Source organism: Amborella trichopoda, chromosome 1, assembly GCF_054954075.1.
Source record: "Amborella trichopoda isolate Santa Cruz 75 chromosome 1, AtrichopodaSantaCruz75HAP2 v2.0, whole genome shotgun sequence".
Taxonomy (NCBI): Eukaryota; Viridiplantae; Streptophyta; class Magnoliopsida; order Amborellales; family Amborellaceae; genus Amborella; species Amborella trichopoda.
This window is the reverse complement of record NC_142336.1, coordinates 53321850-53344513: the sequence shown is the minus strand read 5'-3', so window position 1 is coordinate 53344513 and position 22664 is coordinate 53321850. Positions and strand designations below refer to the sequence as shown.

The 22664-nt window shown below is 34.2% G+C and overlaps 1 protein-coding gene across 10 annotated transcripts; it reads right to left on the bottom strand.

The window, feature by feature from the left end:
• Positions 1-2240: 2240 nt before the first annotated feature.
• Positions 2241-20333, bottom strand: LOC18434827 (uncharacterized). 10 transcript variants are annotated; one of them, XR_016060571.1, is made up of 20 exons: positions 20058-20333; positions 18819-18856; positions 18707-18729; positions 17906-17998; positions 17723-17829; positions 17577-17628; positions 17396-17480; positions 15181-15271; positions 14485-14523; positions 14286-14353; positions 12663-12725; positions 11219-11274; positions 11021-11094; positions 10787-10879; positions 10567-10668; positions 3847-3927; positions 3654-3740; positions 3496-3511; positions 3133-3243; positions 2241-2843 (listed from the first exon to the last, which is right to left on the bottom strand). XR_016060571.1 is itself a non-coding variant. In XM_088873578.1 (20 exons), exons 1-20 carry the CDS (start codon positions 20178-20180, stop codon positions 2742-2744), a joined length of 1509 nt encoding a protein of 502 aa, XP_088729704.1. In that variant the 5' UTR covers positions 20181-20333; the 3' UTR covers positions 2241-2741. The 10 variants fall into 10 exon arrangements, 4 of the variants coding, with proteins under 4 accessions (XP_088729704.1, XP_006844953.1, XP_020523119.1 ...); XR_016060573.1 differs by having other exon boundaries at positions 3654-3735; XM_088873578.1 differs by having other exon boundaries at positions 3654-3745.
• Between the last annotated feature and the right edge of the window lie 2331 nt (positions 20334-22664).

The window sequence follows — 22664 nt, the reverse complement described above, 5'->3', positions numbered from 1 at the left end:
GTTAGATTTCATATAAGGTTTTCCCCTACTTGTTCATTTCAACATTTAATAGAGAAATTTTAAACATTAAAAAAGGGAGAAAAAAAAAGGAAAATTGAATCACAAATAAAGAGGGGGAGGGGTGGTGATCCAATGCACGAGACATGCATTTTGGATGCCTATGGTTTATCAAAACACCAATTGAGCTTGCCTTTTTCAATTATTTGTTTTTTTTAAAAAAATAGGTGATGGAGTGAATTTCAGTAATTTATTTCAAATAATGTATGATTGCTCTACCATGTGGGTTAGTTATATTATAAACAATTTTTATGCCCATGCATTATTGAGTCACGGGGTATCCATATGTCCAGACAAAGGAACCTCCATACTTACTCGTCCTAAGAAGGAAAAAGTCTTTATTTACTGTGTATTTCTTGCCATTTATTGTATAAGACGATTAATTTAATTAAATTCGGATGAGGTTCTATAGGACCTAGGCTTTATGAAAACAAAGCCTCACCTTGAATCTTTACTTGAAAAGCACTTCGGGTAGAGATCTCCATTGTGCCTTTAAAATCAATTTCCAATATGAAATTTGAAACTCAAAAAAATGGTACAACTCTTACAGATCCGTGAACACATATTTTTAAGGTAAAAATAAAATGGTCTAGATAGTTTATTACAATACACTGAAATCCTTTTTTTTTTTTTTTCTTAACCACAATATTCAATGCCAAGATGTTTGATTTAAAGGTTTCCAATACCAAATTTGCAATTAGAGTTTTGAGATGAGGCTTTACTTAGTTTGATAGGGCTGCAGCCCTATGCAACCGTTTTCCTTTAAATTATGAGGAATATCAGGTATTTGAAAATTTTAGGTGGCAATGGGTCGGGTACGAATGTATTCGGGTCAAACTTTTGGACCCATACCAATATCGGTCGGGTCTCGAGTCTATCCCATCGAATCCTGGGTCTAGTTGAGTCATTTGCCAAATCATTATGAGCTTCTTCTCTTTTTTTGCCCCTTTTTTTCTATCATTGGCAACAATGTCACAATCACCTCCAATAAGATTTCAAGCCGCCTGATTTGTCGTTTAGTAGCTGAAGATGACAATGAATTTTATTGTGTATGATCTTTAATGCACCCAAACCAATAGGCCTTGAAGTATTCTATCTTTAATAGTTTTGGATCCAGACCCGAACCGCAGGTCCAAATATTGACCCAAACTCGGACCCATGTCAAGTATACCGCCGGGTCGCAGGTCGGGTCCAAGTCCATTGCCGCCCCTATTGAAAATACTGTCTAAGGATCCAAATGTTAGTGATTTACTTGTAGCGCTCATTCTTGTTGTTGCTTGCACTACTAAATGTTCTTCATTGATTACTTGTGGGAAAAGGCTTGGTTTAGTAAGTGCGGCTTATTAGTAGGTCTGACTCAACATAAAGGGCATGGTTTAAGGCACACCTTAATTTGACAATGCATTCTTCAAACGTATCTTTGGTGCTTTTCTCTCGCTCTCTCTCTCTCTCGCACCCCCCACACAACTTGAATAAGTCGGCTTAAATTTCATATACAAAATATAAAATTAGCTTAGGCTCATAATCTTCTCACTCGGATTATTGCGTATCTCTTTAGAATTTGATCCTGCTTTTCTTGGAACACTGCACCTATGTTTAACACGTTAAAAACTTAGACACTTTATTAAAACTTTTTCATTAAATCTCGTCATAAAAATACATAATAATCTAAAATCCTATGTCTTTCTTTAAATTGTGCACGCAATGTCATGTCTGAAAGCCGATTCTCATATTAGCATTTCCCATACTCAATTCCATATCTAACACATATCCGGGTCTATGTAACATAAGCGGCTAGAAATAGTAAAAAAAAACCGGTAAAAAAATTCATAGGCTGCTAGGGAGGAAATATCACATCAATATGGGTTAGATCACTTTTGTCATATCTTCTAATTGAGTGTAAGTGGTAGGAGATTTACGTCATTGGCATGGCTTCCAACCCTCGTAACAAGTGGACAGTTACATCAAGTCTCTGACATTGCAAAGTATAGATGCTACATTCGTTGAATTTGCATCATTTGTCATGTACAGATGCTACATTCGTTGAATTTGCATCATTAGAAGTTGACAGAAGAAGCAAACAAAAAGACAACCTCCCTAAAATTCAAAACTTTCTCCCACAAACAAAGGACGAGCTCCTTAAAATTCAAAACTCTCTCCCACATGATCATACCTACTCCCTCTTTTGTAACAAGTTTCCTTATTTTCTTCAAAACCGATATCCATCAAATTCAGCTGATATCACAGAACCACATGGACCTAGTTAAATTTCACAAAAAATTATATCATCTTGGCTAATATTTTTACAGTGTGCTCAAAATTGTCACGGAGCTCAGTGACCTTTCTTATGCAAACTAGATGCTTCTCGCACAAAAGAAAAAAAAAAAGTAACCGGAAAAAGAGGGCCATGCATGAAAAGACCAATTTCACGAGCGGGCATGTCAACCTATAAGATTACCTTTCAAACACCGTTATCAACTCCTTGAAGCCAAACCCACGTGGATCTGAAAGAATAACGAAAATAGCTTCATGCAGTTTGTGATTCACCATAATCTGCATAAAAGACTACAGATTTTCATCTAGGCCATCAATATCTGTTACGTGTTCTTTTATATGTACGTCTCTTGTCCTTCTATACGTGTGTGTATTTTTCTTCTCATATTCTTTTATATGTGATGTCTCTCTTATTTTCTCCTTTTCTTCTTTTCCGGCGTCTCATGCACCTGAGTTTTGATCCCATATGTTTTGAGCTGAAAATTTCCGAAGGCCTCAGAAACTGCCTCCACCTAGTTAAAAGCATCAGGGAAAAAGCTTTAATACTCAAACAAGATGTAATAAAAGGAAGAGAAAGTATGCCATACACAGCCTATGTGTGTTAAATGATTCACACCCACAGCATCCTTGGTTGTTTCCAAAGACAGATAGCAGAGATTAACCCCATCCACGGACATGGTTAATCTCCACCATTGTCATGAGAAGAGACGTGGATGCCCTAGCTGTCTTTCACATATCAAAAACAGGCTATGTATGGGGATACTTTCCTTGAAAGAAAAGAAACAAAGAAAGAGTGCATACCAGTTCAGGCTTCTTAGAGTAGACCCTGACTATTGTATCCTTGTAAGATGTGGGCAACAAGTGGCTGATGCGCTCATTTGGAATGGTGAGTTTCTCCTCACTCTCATAATCCTGAAAAGTCAGCGAATTGGAAGTCACTAATGCTAGAAACAATCATCACAGAGTTTCATATTTGTGTTATCCTAACACATTTCTTTTCAATATAAAAGGTTCCAAGGGGAATCTCCTGGAATCCTAAATTTTCATTCATCAGAAGGAAAAGAAAGTGGAAGAAGCACTTGCAGTGATACATTTCCTACATACAAGATAATATTAATGAAAGAAACATTAAATTACTTCAAGAGTTAATGGGAGATTTAGTACCGTGAAAAAATGGATGCTGGATGAGGAAGCATATGCACCAAATGAAGGAAGTGTGTCAGAAGAATTTGAAAGCATATAATTTAAAATAACAGTAACCAGACACTGGAGATTCAACTCATGCTAATAAAACTTTCGAATCAACATATATATCTAAGTACCTTGCAAGTGGGTTCTGATTCCCACGGGTGAAATCAATCTTAACGTTGCTGACAGCAACATCCTCTTCTCTTAGAATTGCTCCTACACTTTTCTATGGTAAGTGGATATTGAATTTCTGATTAATAAGGCATTCAATACATCCAAAGGACGAGAAATACTTAGGAATTTCACAAGGCAAAGTATCATACCAACCTGAGAACAAACAATATCTTGTGGAGTGATGTCTTTGAAATGTTCCACTTGATCCTTGGGAACAGCATACTCATTGCAAAACTGCCAAGGAATAACCAAGATAGCATGAAATCATTGTCCCTAGGGAATAGCTGAATCAAATATATATCTTCACACCAAAGAACATTCCCACAGAGGATTTCACAAGATTAGTAGCACAAAACAGCATAAAGATCAAACAAGTATATCCATAGGTTATTACCACCCAATTCAACCATGGTGACAAAAGCATAAAAAAAAATAATACAGTCTTGATATAAACTGCAAAGCTTTTCATGGCCTTAAGATGCACTGCCATTCTTTTCCAATATGATACTTTACAGTGCATTCATCCTGGTACATTCCAGTTGAGATTAAACTCTATAAAGTTATTTTGGTCTGTCGAATTCATCCCATGAACTTGTGCGCGTGCCCACGCTTATTTTGGTTGCCATATAACACCTAAATATTGGTCACTTTAACAGACCTAATAAAAGATGTGTAGTATCATCATCGTCGTCGTCAAAGCCTTGTCCCAACTAATTGGGGTCAACTACAAGAATCTTAGTCCACCATTATGCTCTATTAAGGATCATACCTTTAGTGAGGCCATAAGTCCCCATGTCGTTTCTCACTACTTCCAACCATGTCCTTTTGGGCTTATGCCTTGCCCTTTTTTAGCCTTCCACTTGAACTAACTCGCACCTCCTAACAGGTATTGTATTGGGTCTTCGCCACAAATGGCCAGCCCTCCTAAGTCTACTTTCTCTCATTGTATTGCCTATTGGTGCCACACCTAAATTATTATGAATATATTCATTTCAAATTCTCTTCCTTCTTGTCTTGTCACTCATTCATCTCGATTTCATTTATCCCATAGGTATGTTGTTTCTTGACCACCCAATATTCCATCCCACAAAACAAATCTGGTCTCACAGTTATCCTATTGAACTTATCCTTCGGCTTCATTGGTACGCAGCGATCAAATAAATTCATGTTTCACATCTCCACTTCACTCACCCAACTCTAATTTTATATGCGATATCTTCTTCAATCTCTCCATTTTCTTGGATTATCGACCCAAGATATCGAAAGTATGCTCTTTTTGGTATTTCTTGACCGTCAATCTTAATTACTTCCTTGTCTCTACTCCTATTATCGCTAAACTTGCATTCCATATACTCTGCCTTAGTCCGGATAATTTTAAAATCTTTAGATTCCCTCCAAAGTTTTAACTTTGTGTTGATGTCGTTTCGAGTCTCATCAATCCAAACTATATTATCCAGGAACAACATGCACCACGGTACCTTATCTTGTAGATGCCTAGTTAAGTCATCCATAACTAAGAGAAAGAGGTATAGGTTGAATGCAGACCCTTGATGCACCACGGTATCTCATCTTTTAGATATGTATTTCCTTTAAGTTATTACTTCAATCTAGATTCTTTCAAGGACTTAAGGCACCTTTTTGCAATGCACATGCAGCAAACTAGTATAACAAAGACTAAAACAACCAAGTTCCCATCTCAAACCCAATTGTCTTTGGCACCAATTCAAAAACCATACAGACAATAAAACTTTATAAACTGGATTAATGTCAATACAAAGAACTCATCTTGACTCTGGGTTTGCTCACCAGCTTTCATTGAAAAAGATGGATCTTTCTTCCTTGAAGCAATGTCTTTCCAAAGAAATTTCCCCTGTAACATTAGTACTTAATTTTTTGTGCCCCTAAGTTTCTTTAATAGTGATGTATACGTAGATAGCAATGTTGTCTTAAGGCCAGTTTGGATTGCATATATAAGTCAATGCACCAAGCTACCTCATCTTGGTAGGGGACAAAAAAAGTTTTAAAGTTTTACGTCCATCATCAATGATCACTCCTATATGGAAGAGGCAATTTTTAAAGTTCTATCCCAATCATCACTAATAACTCCCATTTCACGTACAAAAGGATTTCATGTACAAAAGGTGCCAATTGAGGAATGGGACCCTGACTTGATTCCTTAAGTGTTGACATTTGCAACACATTGACCTTCGAATCCTAGTGCTGCACTACGCAAAAGAAAGGCATCAACTTGCTACAGAATTTGGCATGGTACCAAAATGCTGAGTAGAAGAGGCTGTGCAAATGAAGCCACACTATCATCAACTTAAATGAGATCCAAACAAGCCCTTAGATTACAAGAGTGTAACGCAGCCACGAGATGATGACATTTTACTTTTCCATCCTACCATACTTCCCAATCACCTTGTCCCACATGCTAGTTATCAGAATTCTAACACATATGAGAGCCTAAGTAAGCCATCATTCGCTCGATATACACCCTAGACTACTATGCCAACATCAACTTTTTGTTTTCTCCAAATTGACCTTGAAATCACACACTATTTAAACACAAGTTTAGCTATCAAGGCTAGACTTGCCTCAACCAATGGCTCCCCACAAACAATGATGCCATCCGAATATTGTAGGTAAAAAATATTAGACATGCCTCCCCCAGAAAGCAACACTCGATCCATGTAGGCTTGACCTTTTCAAAGGATCATGAGATGGGATTTTCCCATGGTGTTGAAGAAAGGGGGATAGCAAGTCCCTTGCCCAAGACACCTTGAGCTTTTGAAAGTAAACTTAGGTTTTCCCGTTAACCACTATCGAAAAAGTTTTCATTGAAATACATGAAAGGATCCATAATAAATGTACAGGTCAACCATGTTACGCGTTAATTCTATGAGAATTAAGGTCATGGAATATGCAAATGGCATGTTGCATGTCTATTTAACCATACAGTTCCAACTATAATTTATTGAACTCTTTCTAAAATCACTGGATTGGATTTTATTTTCTTTTTCTTTTTTTTTTGGGTAATTCAGTGGGGATGAAGAACCCCTACCCGTTTTTTGAAATCATTAGTGGTTTTTGTATGAGTTAGGTGACAATAGGAGCCTAGATCTTAGCTAGGGCACAAGTGATGCTACTACCATGACCCCAATCCCATTCTCAACATTTTATCATATTGAAGTAAAAGGATTGCATTCTCCTTAAATATATTATTGTATTAGGATGACAGCATATCAAATGGATGGGCATGTTTTTTAAAAAAAAATTTTAAGTGATATCTGCTTTCTCTACCATGGTTAAAATCCATCCAAAATTAGATGATGGTTTTCCGAAAGAAAGTAGAGAGCAGAAGATGGAAACCTGCGTCAGAAAATCAAGTGACTTGGATACCGTGTGAAAACAAAAGAGGACAAATTATTTAAGCATCCAATGGTTAAAAAAGATATACCACAAGTGCCTTTTGAGGAAAATTTTAGACTCTAGAAGAAATAACCCGTCATATATACAAGACTTCTGTAGAAAAATTTTAGAGCACTATAAATGCATCATAAGTAAGCTTTTAATTTTTTGCAAAGTAAATTAAAATAATAGTATAGTTTGAACTATAAGTAAAATGCTTCAAATATCTTGTCTAGGACCATCAATTAAAGATCATTCCCTAACATACTGAGTCATTCCAATTACATTACAAACTACACCTGTGATGACCCTAATTTAAATAATAATAATAATAATAATCATAAAATAATAATAATAATAACAAAATACTTACTTAAAATGATTTGGATTCATGGTTTATAGTGTTGTTAATACACCATAAGGACCATTTTTGTTTACCCACACGTTTGCACACCAAATGATTGATAAATTATTAATAAAAATGAGCATGTGGTGATTTGGCATTCTTGTTGGTGATGTGTCACAAGGTGGCACATGCACTTAATAAAATAATAAAAATGAAGGACACATAAGTTACATGTGTCACTTGAAATATGGCTCTCTCACACTTTTAAAAAGCACTCAAAAGCCCATCATCCCCAATCATTCACTCTCTCTCTCAATCTCTCTCTTTGTAAGTATATCTCTCTCTCCTCAACGAATTTTAATATTAGTATTATGATAATATTTTCATGATGATTATATCATTATTCTCATGATATTAGTATTATGATGTTAATAAAATAATATTTTCATGATGATTAGTCTTCTCTCCCTTCACTTGTAAGTTCCTCTCTCTTTCTTCAACAAATTTCACTCTCTCAATCATAATTTGCTCATTAATCCTCATAATAATATTATTATGCTAATCATATTCTTTCTCTCATAACAATCATGTTTCTCTCTCTCACTCATAATATTCTCATAATAATGTTATGATTTTAATAATATTTTCATTATTCTCATAATATGGATTATTGCATGAACCACGTTTTTGTTAATTGATAACATATCATATTACATGATATTTTCATTATTGCATACCATATTGCATGATATTTCTTTACTTGTGTATTATTTTTGTTGGATACCATATTACATGATATTTTCATTATTGCATACCATATTGCATGATATTTATTTACTTGTTCACTTTTGTTCAATACCATATTACATGATATTTTCATTATTGCATACCCTATTGCAAGATATTTATTTACTTGTTCACTTTTGTTCAATACCATATTACATGATATTTTCATTATTGTATTATATTTATTGCATCATCCTATGTTAAATATTTTATAATATTATGAATTGATTTTACATACAGTTTATTTTATTTTATTTATTATCAGTTTTTAGTTACATATTGTTTTTATGAATGGTATTTTGCACTTATGTTATTTACATTGTTTAATGTTATTACAATATTTATTATGATTTTTGTAGTATGTTCTCATATGATAGTGTTCTTAAAAATCATTAAAGAGACTTATAATAGTGTTTTCTTGCTCTCTTATATGGACATTTTTTTTTTATGTTCTTTTTCCCATAGAAACTCATTTAGTCGCTCCTTTCTACTTTTAGTAGAACACCCTTGATTCCAATTCTACTCCAGCAACCATAATAACATATCGATCTCAGAGTGACATATAGGTAAGTGGCTTCATTTTTTTGTAAAATCATTACTTGAAGAAAACCGATATTTCTATAATATTCTCAAAGATATTTCTACATTTAATTATAATATTTCCGAAACTGTAAGTTTTACATATTTCTACATTTAATTGTAATATTTGCAACATAAATCTTAGATACTGTAAATGTTATGCCCAAAGGTTATATGTGTTATGTGCAAGTGTTATGCGCAAGTGTTATATGCAAGTGTTATGTGCAAGTGTTAGGTGCACGTGTTATGTGCAAGTGTTGTGTACAACTGTTATATGTAAGTATTATGTACAAGTGTTATGCATAAGTATTATGTGCAATTGTTATGTGCAAGTAATTATTATGAATTGCTTCATGTGAATCCATATTAATAAATTTAAGAATATTTTGTAAATACAATATTATTGTTTCTTGATATCTACTACATTGATATAAAGTCTGCAATTGACATAATAATGTCTTTAGAATTTATATGCAAGATAGCATGACCTAGTGATGTCCCTTGTGACTATATGTATAGCATAGAAATATTGTTGCTTCTTGTGATTACATAGGACACATGCCCCTAATGAGATATGTGTCCATGGCAACATGCTTCTGATGAGATATGTGTGCATGACAACATGTTTCTGATGAGATATGTGTGCATGGCAACATGCTAAGATATGATATGAGCACATGGAGACATGCCTCTACTATGATCTGATGAGATATTTGTATCGACAGTTGTGATTTATCCTTACTCTCTATAATAGGATGAGAGTTAGAAGTGGATTGTGTTTGGGATGTCACACCTCCAAAATTATATGAGGTACTACTCATTGGGACCCCTTTGATAGTGTAATGCTCACTCGCCAGAAGGGCATATGAGAGGGTCGTGTCTTGCAAGGCCAATGCCTATCAAAAGCCCCAACGCACGTTGGGGCTGTGTGTGTGTGCGCGAGGTACTACACAACGGATTTACCCGTTGATGGTGCTTATCCTGTGAGATAGTAGAAGTTTTAACCTTGAGACCGAAGCCTGAGATCTGAGGTTACTGCTTCTATTGCAGGACTTTTGTTGTTGTGAATGCTTGTTTGATCATATCTGATACTTAATTGCAATAACGTTTTAAACTATTAAATTTAGATCATGATTCATCCTAATTTGAATCACGTGCATATAGTTTATGTATCATACTTATTTTATTTGTCCAATAAGGAATACATGATATGTGTACGATTAGAAATGAATTTGTCTAATAGTATGTATTAGAATGCATAAAATCAATACGTCGAATTTATGCTTATTATGCATTCTTTTAGAAAATGGTTACATCTTCCAATACTTGATTTTCAAGGATGATGATAGTCACTTACTGAGTAGTCAAACTTATCAAGCTATTATGAATTTTTTTTCAGAGTAATCGCAATCATATTGTTCATATGTACAGCAAGAGTAGTTTGGAAGAAGTGTGTAGTCATGAATAAATTCGCCTTCGTAACTTTTGTCTATCAAAATTGCATATATGGACTTCCATGTATTTATAGCGGTAAAATAGACTTTGTACAAAAATATTTTGATGGAAATGTTTTGGAGCAATATATATATGGTAAAAATTTCGAATTTGTTTTGGTTGTTTAGGAACAAACTGTCACATCTCAGAAATTTTCTTGGGGTGTGGCAATACCCTTGCCTCATTTGCAAAAAAAGTAAGATGTTGCGAGAGAAAACCTTCAAGTGAAAGAGATTTAGGAAAAGGTAAGCAATTACCTGGTATAAATCCCTTCTACGTAAACGTCGGATCAAATCCCTAGATTCTTTCAACTCTTGATCAGGAGCTGTTTCAATAGCTTTTATGATTGTATCATCCAACTGCATGCCCAAAATGATGCACGAATTAGAACTTAAATGCATAAAAGGAAACAATATATAAGATGGAAAATTTGTGATTAAACAAACCAATAAAGTATCACTTATGCCCTCTACAAACCTTCCAGTACTCCACAGGGTTGAATATATGAGAAGATATAGATAGGTATTCATTCGCAAGAGTAAGTGCATCCACAACCATTAGCTCCATTGCCTAAAAGAAAAAGGAGGCTTTTAACCATTTTGCAGACTATTGTAAGCGCATAAAATACAAAGGTCTCAAAATGCATGGCATCCACTTGAGAAATTTCAAACTAGAATACATAAGGAACAGACCGTACAAATTATGTCATACCTTAACTTTGGCATGAGTATAGACCGTTCGATGGAGATCAGCACGAGTATAAAATAATTTGTGGACAGTAAGGTCTAATAACACCTCTCCCATATCAGTGTAATATATAAGAATATGTGAATTTAAAACAAAGCATAAATTATAAGAATATATGAATTAGAAAAAATAGCAAATAATGCTAGAAATCGTAATACTCACACTCCTTTGAAGGGTAGCATATTTCATCACCCATAACCCGCATGCTTTCTAATAACCTAAAACAATACCACGAGCAAAACAAGTAGTTAACTAGGAAATCAAAGTAAATCTAGTGTAGAAACATATACATGCCAAAGAAAAATCTAGTGTAGAAATATATACATGCTAAAGAATGCCAGAATTCAACTTCGATGACTAGTAAAGAATCCCCAGTTCTCCAGGGTAGAAGGCTTGGCTGGGGCTGATCTTGGTAGGATACTCAAGACCTTTGCATGGTTTTGTTGGCTATTGTGATGATACATTGGCTGAAAAAGAGTCCTTATTTGAGGCTAAAAAATTACGATGGACTTGCTAATTATCAATTGGGAGGGGAAAGGGAGTCTAATTCCTAATTCCATGTTCTCAACTCTATTAGCTAGATAGACTCTCTTGATCAAAGGGAGCTCAAAGGGACTCCCTCCCCAATATTGAGTCTCACACTCTTGAATGTGTTACATAATTGATTACTACTATTGACGAAATGAGTGATATAAAACATGCCTATTTTTAAATTGAAATATGCTAATGTTTGAAATAAGCTTACAACCATATCAATGCACTCAATGTCGAGGAAAAAATATATGCTTAAAACTCAAAAACAAGAAACACATAACTAAGGCATTTTTAGAGAAACCAATTGAGGGAACTCAAGGCCATTTTTGAAGTTACTGAAACAAAAGAAAGAGAAAATGCAAATATTTTAAAAGATTAGGCAAAAACAATAGTGAGACCAAAGTATAAAGCATGTTCTATAGTCTTTAGTATGTTACAATGTAAATCATGATGTTTACCATACAACTCATTGATATATGATAGCATAGTTATTGATACTTTAAAAGCAATACTTAATACCGTCATAAATATCTAGAAGGGGGCAGATTCATCCACTGATTTTTTAAACTGCCCACCCACTGTGTTTTGAATAGGGGGATAATATGACCACTATATTGAGTTCATTAACCAATGTCGGGTGGAATATTACAAAAGTGAACTTCCTGAAGATGTTAAGTTTTGGACCATGGCATCTGCAGATGATCAGTATAACAATACTCAAACACCTTTTCCTTGGAACAATAAATCTTCTTGTTGGAGACCTATCACATTCCCATATGCTTGTTATGGGAGGAAATTATATGATTTATTATAATAAAAATAAAATAATTAGATAATTTAATTTAACAAAGTGATGAATCAAATATAGCCAAGAAAACTAGTTTACATAACCAGCTAAGAACATATTTGATATTTGAAACTTTTGAAAATTATTTCCAGTTTTCAAAATTGATATAGAGATCTAAGAAGACAATAGTAAATAAACTTCTAAGTATCCACCAATGTGAAAAGGCAAGTATTTTCAGATAAAATAAATAAATAATAATAAAAACATTGAGATGAACAGAGATACCTGTCATATTGAAAATTGCACCCAAGGCCACAAGCTCGGCAATCACGCACAATATAATCGAACCTGTAACATCAGTGTATCCTTATGACTTTACTATTTGGACAAGCACTAAAATTCCAGAGAAATAAACAAAGGAATAAAATATTTAACATCCTTATACCGCATAAACATGGAAGGAATACAATCCATGCATAGTATAAACAAAGAAAAAATATAAACCATCAGCCATCACATTAGTCATAAAATTAGATAAAGGAAAATGCTGAGATTAGCCCACTAGCTCATATGAACATATGTGTTCATATGAGCCCAATAGCCCAACTTGAATCTGGACGATCTGACGGTCACGACCTCATTTTGTATTTTAATTTAAAATTTTTTTTTACGAATCTAAATAATTTGAAATTTTAGGTATGTACTATTCAAAAATAGGAGAATCTAAGAAAAATATCAAAAAAATAATTTTCAATAAATAAATTGACCAAAATAACCCTGAAAAGTTTCGAGGGTATTTTGGTCAAGTTAATTTTTGCGAATTATTTTTAAAATATTTTTCTTAGGTGCGCCTTGATGAGAAGAATACACGTCTAAAATTTCAAGTTATTTGGATTCGTATAAAAAACATTAAAATTAAAATACGAAATGAAGTCGTGACCGTCAGATCGGCCCAGATTCAATCTGGGCTGTTGGGCTCATATGTTCATATGAGCTGGTGGGCTAATCTCAGCATTTCCTTAGATAAATGGATGAAGTTTCAAACTAAACTTAATATATAATTATAATCAAGTAAAGATATTAACGAGAAGTGCTAGGATACACATAATGAGCAAAGTAGGAAGAAGATACAAATTACAACACAACGAGTTCTATTAAACAGAAGAGAAAAAATTAATAGAAAATAAATAGAACAGGAGGGGATTAATATAATGAAAATAAAGTTGAAATTCAGGCATCCCAAGTAAATGCAGGGGAAAAAGAAGAAGAAAGTTAAGTATGTTAGAAAAGTAATTACCCAAAAAAAAATACAGAAAAGCATCCTATGTGACCACCTAAGCACTTAGAGGTGGGGGATCAGATATCCTCCCCACCTATCCAAGGGATCCACCTAGCATGCAAGTTAAATGCCCCAACATATTACACACAATCTACACTTCCAGTAAAATGCCCTCTGTTCCCCTTTCCTCTTCCCAATATACTCTCCCAGATAATGTGCGGGAAACCCCTGAAAACCTAAACCATTGAAGTCCCATTTAAGAGTTTGCATTTTATAAAATCTCAGTTAGATTCTCTCTCATCCTTAGATTAATTGTCCCTTAAGTGGTCTCACTTCCTTCCATTATCAGTTCAATCATTCACGGAATCCAATCAAAGAGTAGGTTCTTACTCTACATTGCATGGGTTGCTCTCTCTCTCTCTCTCTCTCTCTCTCTCTCTCTTTGCATGGGTTGCTCTCTCTCTCTCTCTCTCTCTCTCTCTCTCTCTCTCTCTCTCTCTCATACACACACACAGCACAGCACACACACACAACATACCATGCATTGTATTTAGAAAGGAAGTTCTCGAGTAAAGGATTAGCAGACTGAAATAAAAAATTCAACTAGTTTTATTTCAAAAGTTACTTACTTGTCAACATCAATTCCATTTCGACCATTCGCTACAATATCATACAAGAAACGCTTCTCTTTTACTTCCTGTAGCAAAACAAAAATTTTCCAGGAAACATTTTAATTAGATCTCTATGAAACAAGAAAATAATAAGGACAGCTACATTCCAATCGCAATAATACAAAACAAAGTGACTAAAAATGTCACAACAACTTACTTTGGAAGATGAGATCCCACAGCTAGCAAGAATCATTGCCTGACAATCAAAATGAAAGATTATACAGTATTTTTTTTGTGTGTGTGTGTTTTACCTAAGGAATTGAATCAAATTTTTTTGAAGGATCTTGGATCACTTTAAAATGAGTTACGACATCAACATAAAAGGCTACATATAAACTGTCAATATCTTAGAATCAAGATGAAATGAACTATCTTGCCCATTTCATAGTTAATGATCATCTTGTGATATCCAAGTTTCTTAATCCAAAGAGGCAGCACATGACAACCTCATATCTAAGAGCAAGAATGTCAAATAATCCTTCAAAGTTGGATTTCCTTAACAATCAAATGAAGAATTTAGAAATTTGATCTAAATTTTTTCTAAAGGATATCCGTTGGAGAATTGTGAAAATGTTTAAATGTAATGATTAATTCAATTAGGGGTTTGGCCCCTTTGCTTAGTGGCCTGCACAAAAGGTCCATAATAGAAAGTTTTGAATTCTAACTATTCAACAGAAAAGCAGAAAAAACTTAATGCAAATCATCAATTGCGGAAATTTTATGTTGAATTAATCTAATTGTGAAATAAGAATGACTGTTCAACATAAGAAAAGCAAGGATTTTTTATGCAGAAAGAAATGCAAATAATTGTCAAGTATACTAAAATATAACAGAACATAAAAACCTCACTTACTTTCACTTTTTTTAGAACATCAGAATCAATGTCAACGTTGTGTTCATGAACAATGTAATCCACCATGTCGACTGACATTTGTTCGTGAGACCTAGAAATATGATTGTATGGAATTAGCAACGGCGAGCATACACTGGTTAAGGTTTTGCGATGAAATCCTAACACATTAATTATCTTTCTTTAAATTATGTCAGCAGCAAAAATACAAGTCATCATAATAAAATTTACATCAGCATCATGGATTTTATTCAAAAGTCAAAATTGCTTCAACTGCCCCAGATATAAGGAAGAATTCTATCTCCCTATTAACAAAAGGGTGAAAGGTAAACTTAGCAAAATATATAGTACTCTACTAGTAAAAATGAATTCAATAAGATGTAAACAAATATAACACCAGATTAATTGTACATTAGCAGGTAGTATGCATTTATAAGAGCAACATTCAACTTTTCCGATTCCCTTCCAAACCACGCTACAGAATAGAGAAACATTGTGATGCAATTCGACAAATATACACCTAAAAATTTTCAACTAAAAGACTTTTCTCTCATCTGACATCTAGTCACTTCCAAGATTTGAGTGGTGGGTCACTATCCTCTTCTTCCCCCAACTTGCAGGTTTACTACAGTCAATTTTTTTTTTCCTTCTTTCTGGGAAGTAACAAAATGTATTGCGTTGAAGTAGTCCGTTTGTACATCTATCTGTCAAAGAAGAAATAGATATAAAATTGTGACTCAAAACAAAATCTCTATTAGTGTCAGTCATGCACTGAAAACTCATCCTCCATCGTAAGAAGTGACATGGCAGCCTAAGAATTGCCTCCTCCTTAAATGCAAACCACCATCATATCTTGATAGAGGTGCCATACATAACCAATTCAAGGGTTTTGTGACACGGAAATGCCATCTATTCAGTCTCCAATGAAACATATAGTCAGTGCAACAAGTGGATCGAGTTGATGCCATTTTGTTCAGTGAACATTTAGTGGGGCAAATCATTCTCCCCCATATTCTATCAAAACATCAGCTTCTAACTGATACACCAAAGCTATGTTTAAAAGCTGGCATCCTGCCAAAGAATGTGTCATTTCTAGACCATGATAGACATAGAAATTGCCTTTGTGTACTGTTTGGTTTTGTTCTTTAGCAAGGTTATTGTCATCCTATTTCCCAAAAAAAGGTTGTTGTCATCCTTAACATACTTTGGCCTATTACACTCAACCCCATCAGACATGAACCAGTGCACGTAAAGAGTCACTGCTTTACCATTTTATCTTCTCTAGGATTATGCACTTCAATACAACCCTATGTTGTTTCAAAAGTGGGATACCAATTTATATGGTTGATACCAATCAAGGTTCTCAAAGTTTCACCTCAAGAGGTTCTCAAAGTTCACCTCAAGGCCACTTTTCAGAGCCTTGTTTCATCTACTCCGAAAGAATAAGGTGAAGGATTCCATTGCAAGGCAGCAAGAGGTCTATTATGGCTATAGCTCAACGCATTTAGCAACAAACAAACTTCATGTCAAGATGCAAGAAATGATGATGACAAACATGAGGTTATGAAACAACATCAACACATCTTACACTATTAGTGGTGTGACGCCGGACAATATTATTCGTATTTTTAATTTTTATTTAATTTCAAATGATGTATATTTTAGTTTTAGTTTTAAGGTTTACTTTTAGAGCTTTTAATTATTTAGGAATTCTAGGATTTTTTTTATATTTGTATTTACTATTCACTGGCTATTTTATTCATGGGTATTGTTGATAGGTACTATTTATGGGTTACTGTTCATATGGGTAAAATTGTCATTGCAAATTTTGTATTTAAATTAGGACTTTTTGGGTCATTTAATTATTTCACAAACATTTTATGTCCTTGAACATAAAATTATAATATATAAAAGGTGTGTGGCGGCATTGAGGGGGTCATTCCATGTGATTTTCCAGAATTGAAGAAAGAAAAAGCTTACCCTAGCTTGGGGTGAGGAGGAAACCCTAGGTTTCTCCTAGTTATTGCTTATTTGGCTTGTTTTCTTGTTGATTTTACTGTTCTATCAATTTTTCTATATCAGGTTGCCTCATTTACTAGATAAAATCACAAAAAAATAAATGTACAAAAAACTCAGGCAGTCATTCTAATATTTTCTCATACAAGACATGGACATTGAAATATCAAAAGTAACATTTGTAATAATAAGATGAACTAACCACTCTATTCCTTTTAGAACCCTTGGTAGAAATTCTCGTTCAAATAAATGGCTGAAAGGTCCATGACCAGCATCATGTAATAGGCCTGAATATTGCACAAAAAATGTTGCTATATATTTAAGCAAGACAGGAAATAAAAAAAACTGGAGATACCATACAAATTGCAATCACAATTTCTCACCAGCAAGTTTCACTGCCAAGACATCAGAACGATCAATGTCGAGCTCCAATCCCTACATGCAAAACTAATCTTATTACCACAATCCACAGAGCAGGTTTATGTCATTATAAAAATATAAGAATATGCATGTCAAAATCAATTCAGACCTGATACTTTCTTAGCCTGTGCAGTGCTTCACCTGCAAGCCAATACACTCCAAGTGAATGTTCGAATCGCGAATGCACAGCACCTGGGTAAACCATGTGCGTAAGACCTGCAAGATTACAAAATAGTCAAGAAGTAATCATGAAGTATCATGAAATTACAAGAGAAGTGATCATATTCAAGACCTGAAAGGTATATGTAGCAGCACAGAACAAGGTCTCCATAACTTGGACTTGACAAAAGAGCAGTACCAGGTGAAGAACTTGACATAACTTTGACTTGCCAAAAGATGAATAGCGGAAATGGAAATTAACTCCAACATGTTTTTTTGTTAATTATGAAAAATGGATGGCAGGCAAAAAGAATAGCATTTTGTGTTGTCTTCACAAATAGGAACAATCCACAAAATACAATCACGTGCAGAAGAAAATCTTTAGCAAGTAACTAAGTGTTGGACGTGCCAAGCAAAAAAAAAAAAGCTCAAGAAAAGAAAAAATGTATAGAAAGGCACAAAAATAATCTGCATCAAAGCCTCTGAATATCATCAATATGGAAGGATCTTGCCAAACTTTAACATATTCTACACTATCAAATAAAAAAACATTAACATATTGTTAATTCTCCCAAACTCTAAACCTCTCTATGTGGTATATATCTTGGCAGAGAGCAATCACACTACCTAGCATTTGGTCAGTGGTTCAAATTTTTATTTCATCATTTAAGAAACGGATGCACATGCAAAAGGAAAGAAAAGACTTTTGATTGTAATAGAACATTTTACTGCTGCATTCTTATCTATCCACCGAGGTATTAAAAAAATGAAGTACATAGTTCTCTACAACAGAATGTTTCTGGACGACTCTCAGCTTCTTTGGAGACAACTAATAGTATATAATCATACTAATTTAAAATGATATCAAAGATCAGAATCATTACATCTTCAGCTCCCTAGTAACTTGGATACTGGAAATGTCAGAGGAGCTCACCAAGTTGCTTTAAATCACGAAGCCTGCAGAATGAAACAGAACTTCTATCAGTTAAAAAGAATTAATATCCTATTAACAGGATAAACAATAATCTCAGAACAAGATAACCCACCTCTGAAACTGTTCAGTATCAATGAACTTCAGGCTAAGCTGCAAATATCCAGAACAGTATACTAAATTCAGTAGCAGATATATCAAATATTGACACCATTGCGCATTAACCAATGGAAAAATCATGTATTGAGTAATGTTTCCCAAAATAACAGACTCGAAAAGGTTGAGGACACTTTCAACCAGAATAGTTAAAAACATGAACCATTAGCATCTCCCTAGATATGCATAAAAAACTTTCCAGGCCCAACATGGGCTTATACACCTAAATGACTGCAAATTATAGGGGTTCAAAGATGCTAAAAGATACAAGAAACTCCCCAAACTGAACAAGAATGATGTCATTTAAAAGATCCCCAGTCGTAAACCATATAGACCATGCAAGATGTCAGAAGTGAACGTTCAAAAATAAGAATAAAAAAAAAAAAAAAAAAGGAGGGGAGAAGAAAAAGCTCTATTGAGCCTGTAAGATATGTCTGAGTAAAGTAAGTAAACAAATGAACAATGCCTTCAAAAGCATTTTACCCCATCGTTTCAAAAATAAATTGGGAGTTTCTTAATCAAATTACAGAAATTATTACTCAAAAAATGGAAAAATGTGATAAGCATTTGGGACAGAAAAACTTGAGAATGAATCCAAAGAAATAGGTAGTGATTAAATTCAAATAGAAGGAAATCAAGCACCAATCATACAGAAATATCAACTCTAGAAGTTGAGAGAACTAGAAGTTGAGAGAATCGTCAAACTCTCCAAAGTGGTGCATAAAATGGAATTGAGTCCTTTCACCCTGGAGCAGAGGTGAAACCAAACTGTCAATGATAAATATATAAATAATATAAGAATGCCATATAGGGATATAAGTTATCGTAATTTGGTGCAAAAGAGACTAATATATGACTTTCCAAAATATAACTTAAGAAACAATCAACGAAAGAGAAATAAGAAAAATTGAGTAGTGATATACATATTTCATTTTAATCTTTCTCTCGCGCTCTGTAATTCCGATTGACAGAGAATAAACATATTCCATTTCAGAAGACCCTAAGAAGTTCAATAGAACAATCTGCATATTTCGTTTCAGACAACTCTCTCGTTTTACAAATTTCGAAATAGCAATATGTATATTTCATTTCACAACTCTCTCTCTCTCTGGACTAAAACACAGTCCGCCATTACTCAGCTGAATTTCAAACAAAATAAACCAAATGATAAATGGAAAGAAGATGAAAACACAAATACCTGATCAAGTTGAATATTCCCATGAACATTATCATACACAGTTTTCAGGTGCCTCCGGCTATGGAAGCCCTGCGATTCCGGCCACTTCGACAGATACTCCTCATGCTCAAAGCACGATCCCATTCTCTCTCTCTCTACAACTCTCCCTCTCTCTCTCTCTCTCTCTCTCTCTCTCTCTCTCTCTACAACTGTCTCCCTCTGAGCATGCCGAAGGAAACTTGGAACAGAGTTTAGAGACAGACAGAGAGAGTGAGGGGACAGTATTTGAAGCGCCTGAATGTGTTTAGTGGGGCCCCCTGCATTCTCTTTGTTTCTGTTCATCTCTTGCTGAAATGGACGGACTACGTTGATTGAAAGCCGTTTGAGAGTATCTCAACCGTTGAATGCACAGTTAAATAGGAAGGCTGGCCCACACGATGGGAAAATTGTGGAACGCGGGAGTGCACCCGCCAATAATTGGAAATAAAAGAACGAACACCTTTTTGTTTTTTTTTTATAAAAGGAAAAATGACGAATTTAGCCCTAATGTTTACGTAAATGGCGAACTCTGGAGTACAATAGGCCTCGAAAAGAGGAAAAATATCCTGAGCGTGCTATTCTCGTTTTGTATCAAAAGCAACACTTCCGAGGTTTGTAGAATGGAAGTACAGTATCCATCTACTCTCTCTAAGTATGCAATCGGTCTTGAGGAGTACATACCCAAGTTAAAATATGGTGAGGTTTAATATTTTAATTTTAAGCCATCGATTTACATTTTTGGTATCTTGTTCGTAACTGAAACTCAATTATTGATTTACTTTCAAACAGTAAAACAACTTCAAATATCAATTGTAAAATCTTTTATTTCAAAATAATAGAGTTCTATAAATTTTTTAATAAAATCAAAATTAACAAAAAGTTACATTTGAGTGTTCTTCAAAGTAAACGATGATAATCGTACTCTCAAAGTGTGTGGTTAGAATCTTCTCGCAAAAAGAATTTATTATTCTCTTACACATTCAATATTTCTTATTTTCTTTTGTTCACCTATAAAATTTCCCCGTATTTATAGAGATGGAGTTTTAAAAGATTGACACATTGCTTTCACATGGCCTTAGATTATGCATTTACATAATTACACACTCATTGTAGTGTTGTAACCACCTGGAAGTATTATAGGTGACTAGTAACTGTGCATAATTTTGTATTATTTTAAGAGTAATGATCCTATAGGACCTCCCCTCGCCCATATGAATAGGACTTCAAAGAATCACCATTAAATTTGATGCAGATCTTTAGAAAAATTATCACATAGGTGTAGGATTTGATTTATTTAGATATCCATGTTAAATTTAATGATGATCTTTGGGGTTTTACACACATGGGTGGAAACAAGTCCGATCATTTCTTTTATTTTAATTATTTACTATTCATCACTTTAATTATTGTACAAATAACTTTGTATAACTTAATATTATTTTAATCATTTACCATTCATATGCGCACTTGTCTAGTTCGTTGTGCACATTATTTTTCACAATTATTGTCCTCTTGACGACTGACTTATACAATCCAAACAAACATACGAGGCGAAAAAGCTAACAAAATAAAATCCAAATATTGAACAAAGTCTTCGTAATTTTTTTCAAAGAGAGATCAAAGTGTCAAAAAAATTCAAAATTCAATTTTTTTTCTTAAAAACAATCATCAAGTGATTGTTTAGTGGTAGGTGGAAAAATGGCAAATCAAATAAAAAATAGCTAGTTCGAATCAAGAACCATTGGGGCCAGTCTGATTCGTCCAAAATATAAAGAACTAATTGGTTTTGTCATAAATCGGCCTCACTTTTTTTTTTATTATTATTTTTAAAATTTTGTTATTTTCTAAATTTAATTTTTTTTTATTGGCTGATTCACTCAGCCGGAATCCCTATCCTTACTACCAATCCACTAAACTGGACATGTTTTCCAGGTGGGCAATCCAAAAGCCACTTATCCAACTTTCTTTTAACCTTACTTTTGACTGAAGGAGTAGATGCATAGATGTTGGTGCCCCTGTGGGAGCATGATACACATGCTCTCTATATTTTATTTGTCTTCAATCCTTTCTTATGATATTACTATTTTTTCACAATTCTTGCTTTTGTCTTGAACAAGTTTTAAAACACATATGGAAAACTGGTCCAAATCGGTAATCCCCGCAGAGTGAACTGCCCAATAAAAAAAATTTAAAAAATAGAAAACAAAAATTCTAAAAATAAAAGGTGGGGCTGGTTTTTTCACAATAACAGCTGGAAATCAGCTGGCCCCGGTATGAGCAGCCAGTTACCAATATTTTGGAGACACCAGACCAACCTCACCAATTACAAATCGGATGCGTCCAGTGCTGGTCCGGTTCACCATTTTTGAAACACTGGTCCTGAAAATGTATCAATCACAATTTGAACGAAACAAACTCGATGGTTAAAGTTTGATGGACTTAATTTGGACGTGTGGATCACTATAATCAAACTTGCATGAAATTAAAGTCGTTTCAGTTACTTGGTGGCCTTCTACTTTGTTACTTGTTTGGTCGAGACCTCAGACCATTGTATACATAGCGATTACTCGCATTTTGTCTTGTATGTAC

What these genes read in the sequence shown, in the direction of transcription:
- LOC18434827 (XM_088873578.1), bottom strand. Translation starts at nt 20,180, where the DNA reads ATGGGATCGTGCTTTGAGCATGAGGAGTATCTGTCGAAGTGGCCGGAA. An exon ending in CTTGGCAGTGAAACTTGCTG is followed by an intron (nt 17,481 to 17,576) that starts GTGAGAAATTGT and finishes TGCAATATTCAG; the next exon opens with GCCTATTACATGATGCTGGT. An exon ending in AAGATATTGTTTGTTCTCAG is followed by an intron (nt 3,746 to 3,846) that starts GTTGGTATGATA and finishes CACTTACCATAG; the next exon opens with AAAAGTGTAGGAGCAATTCT.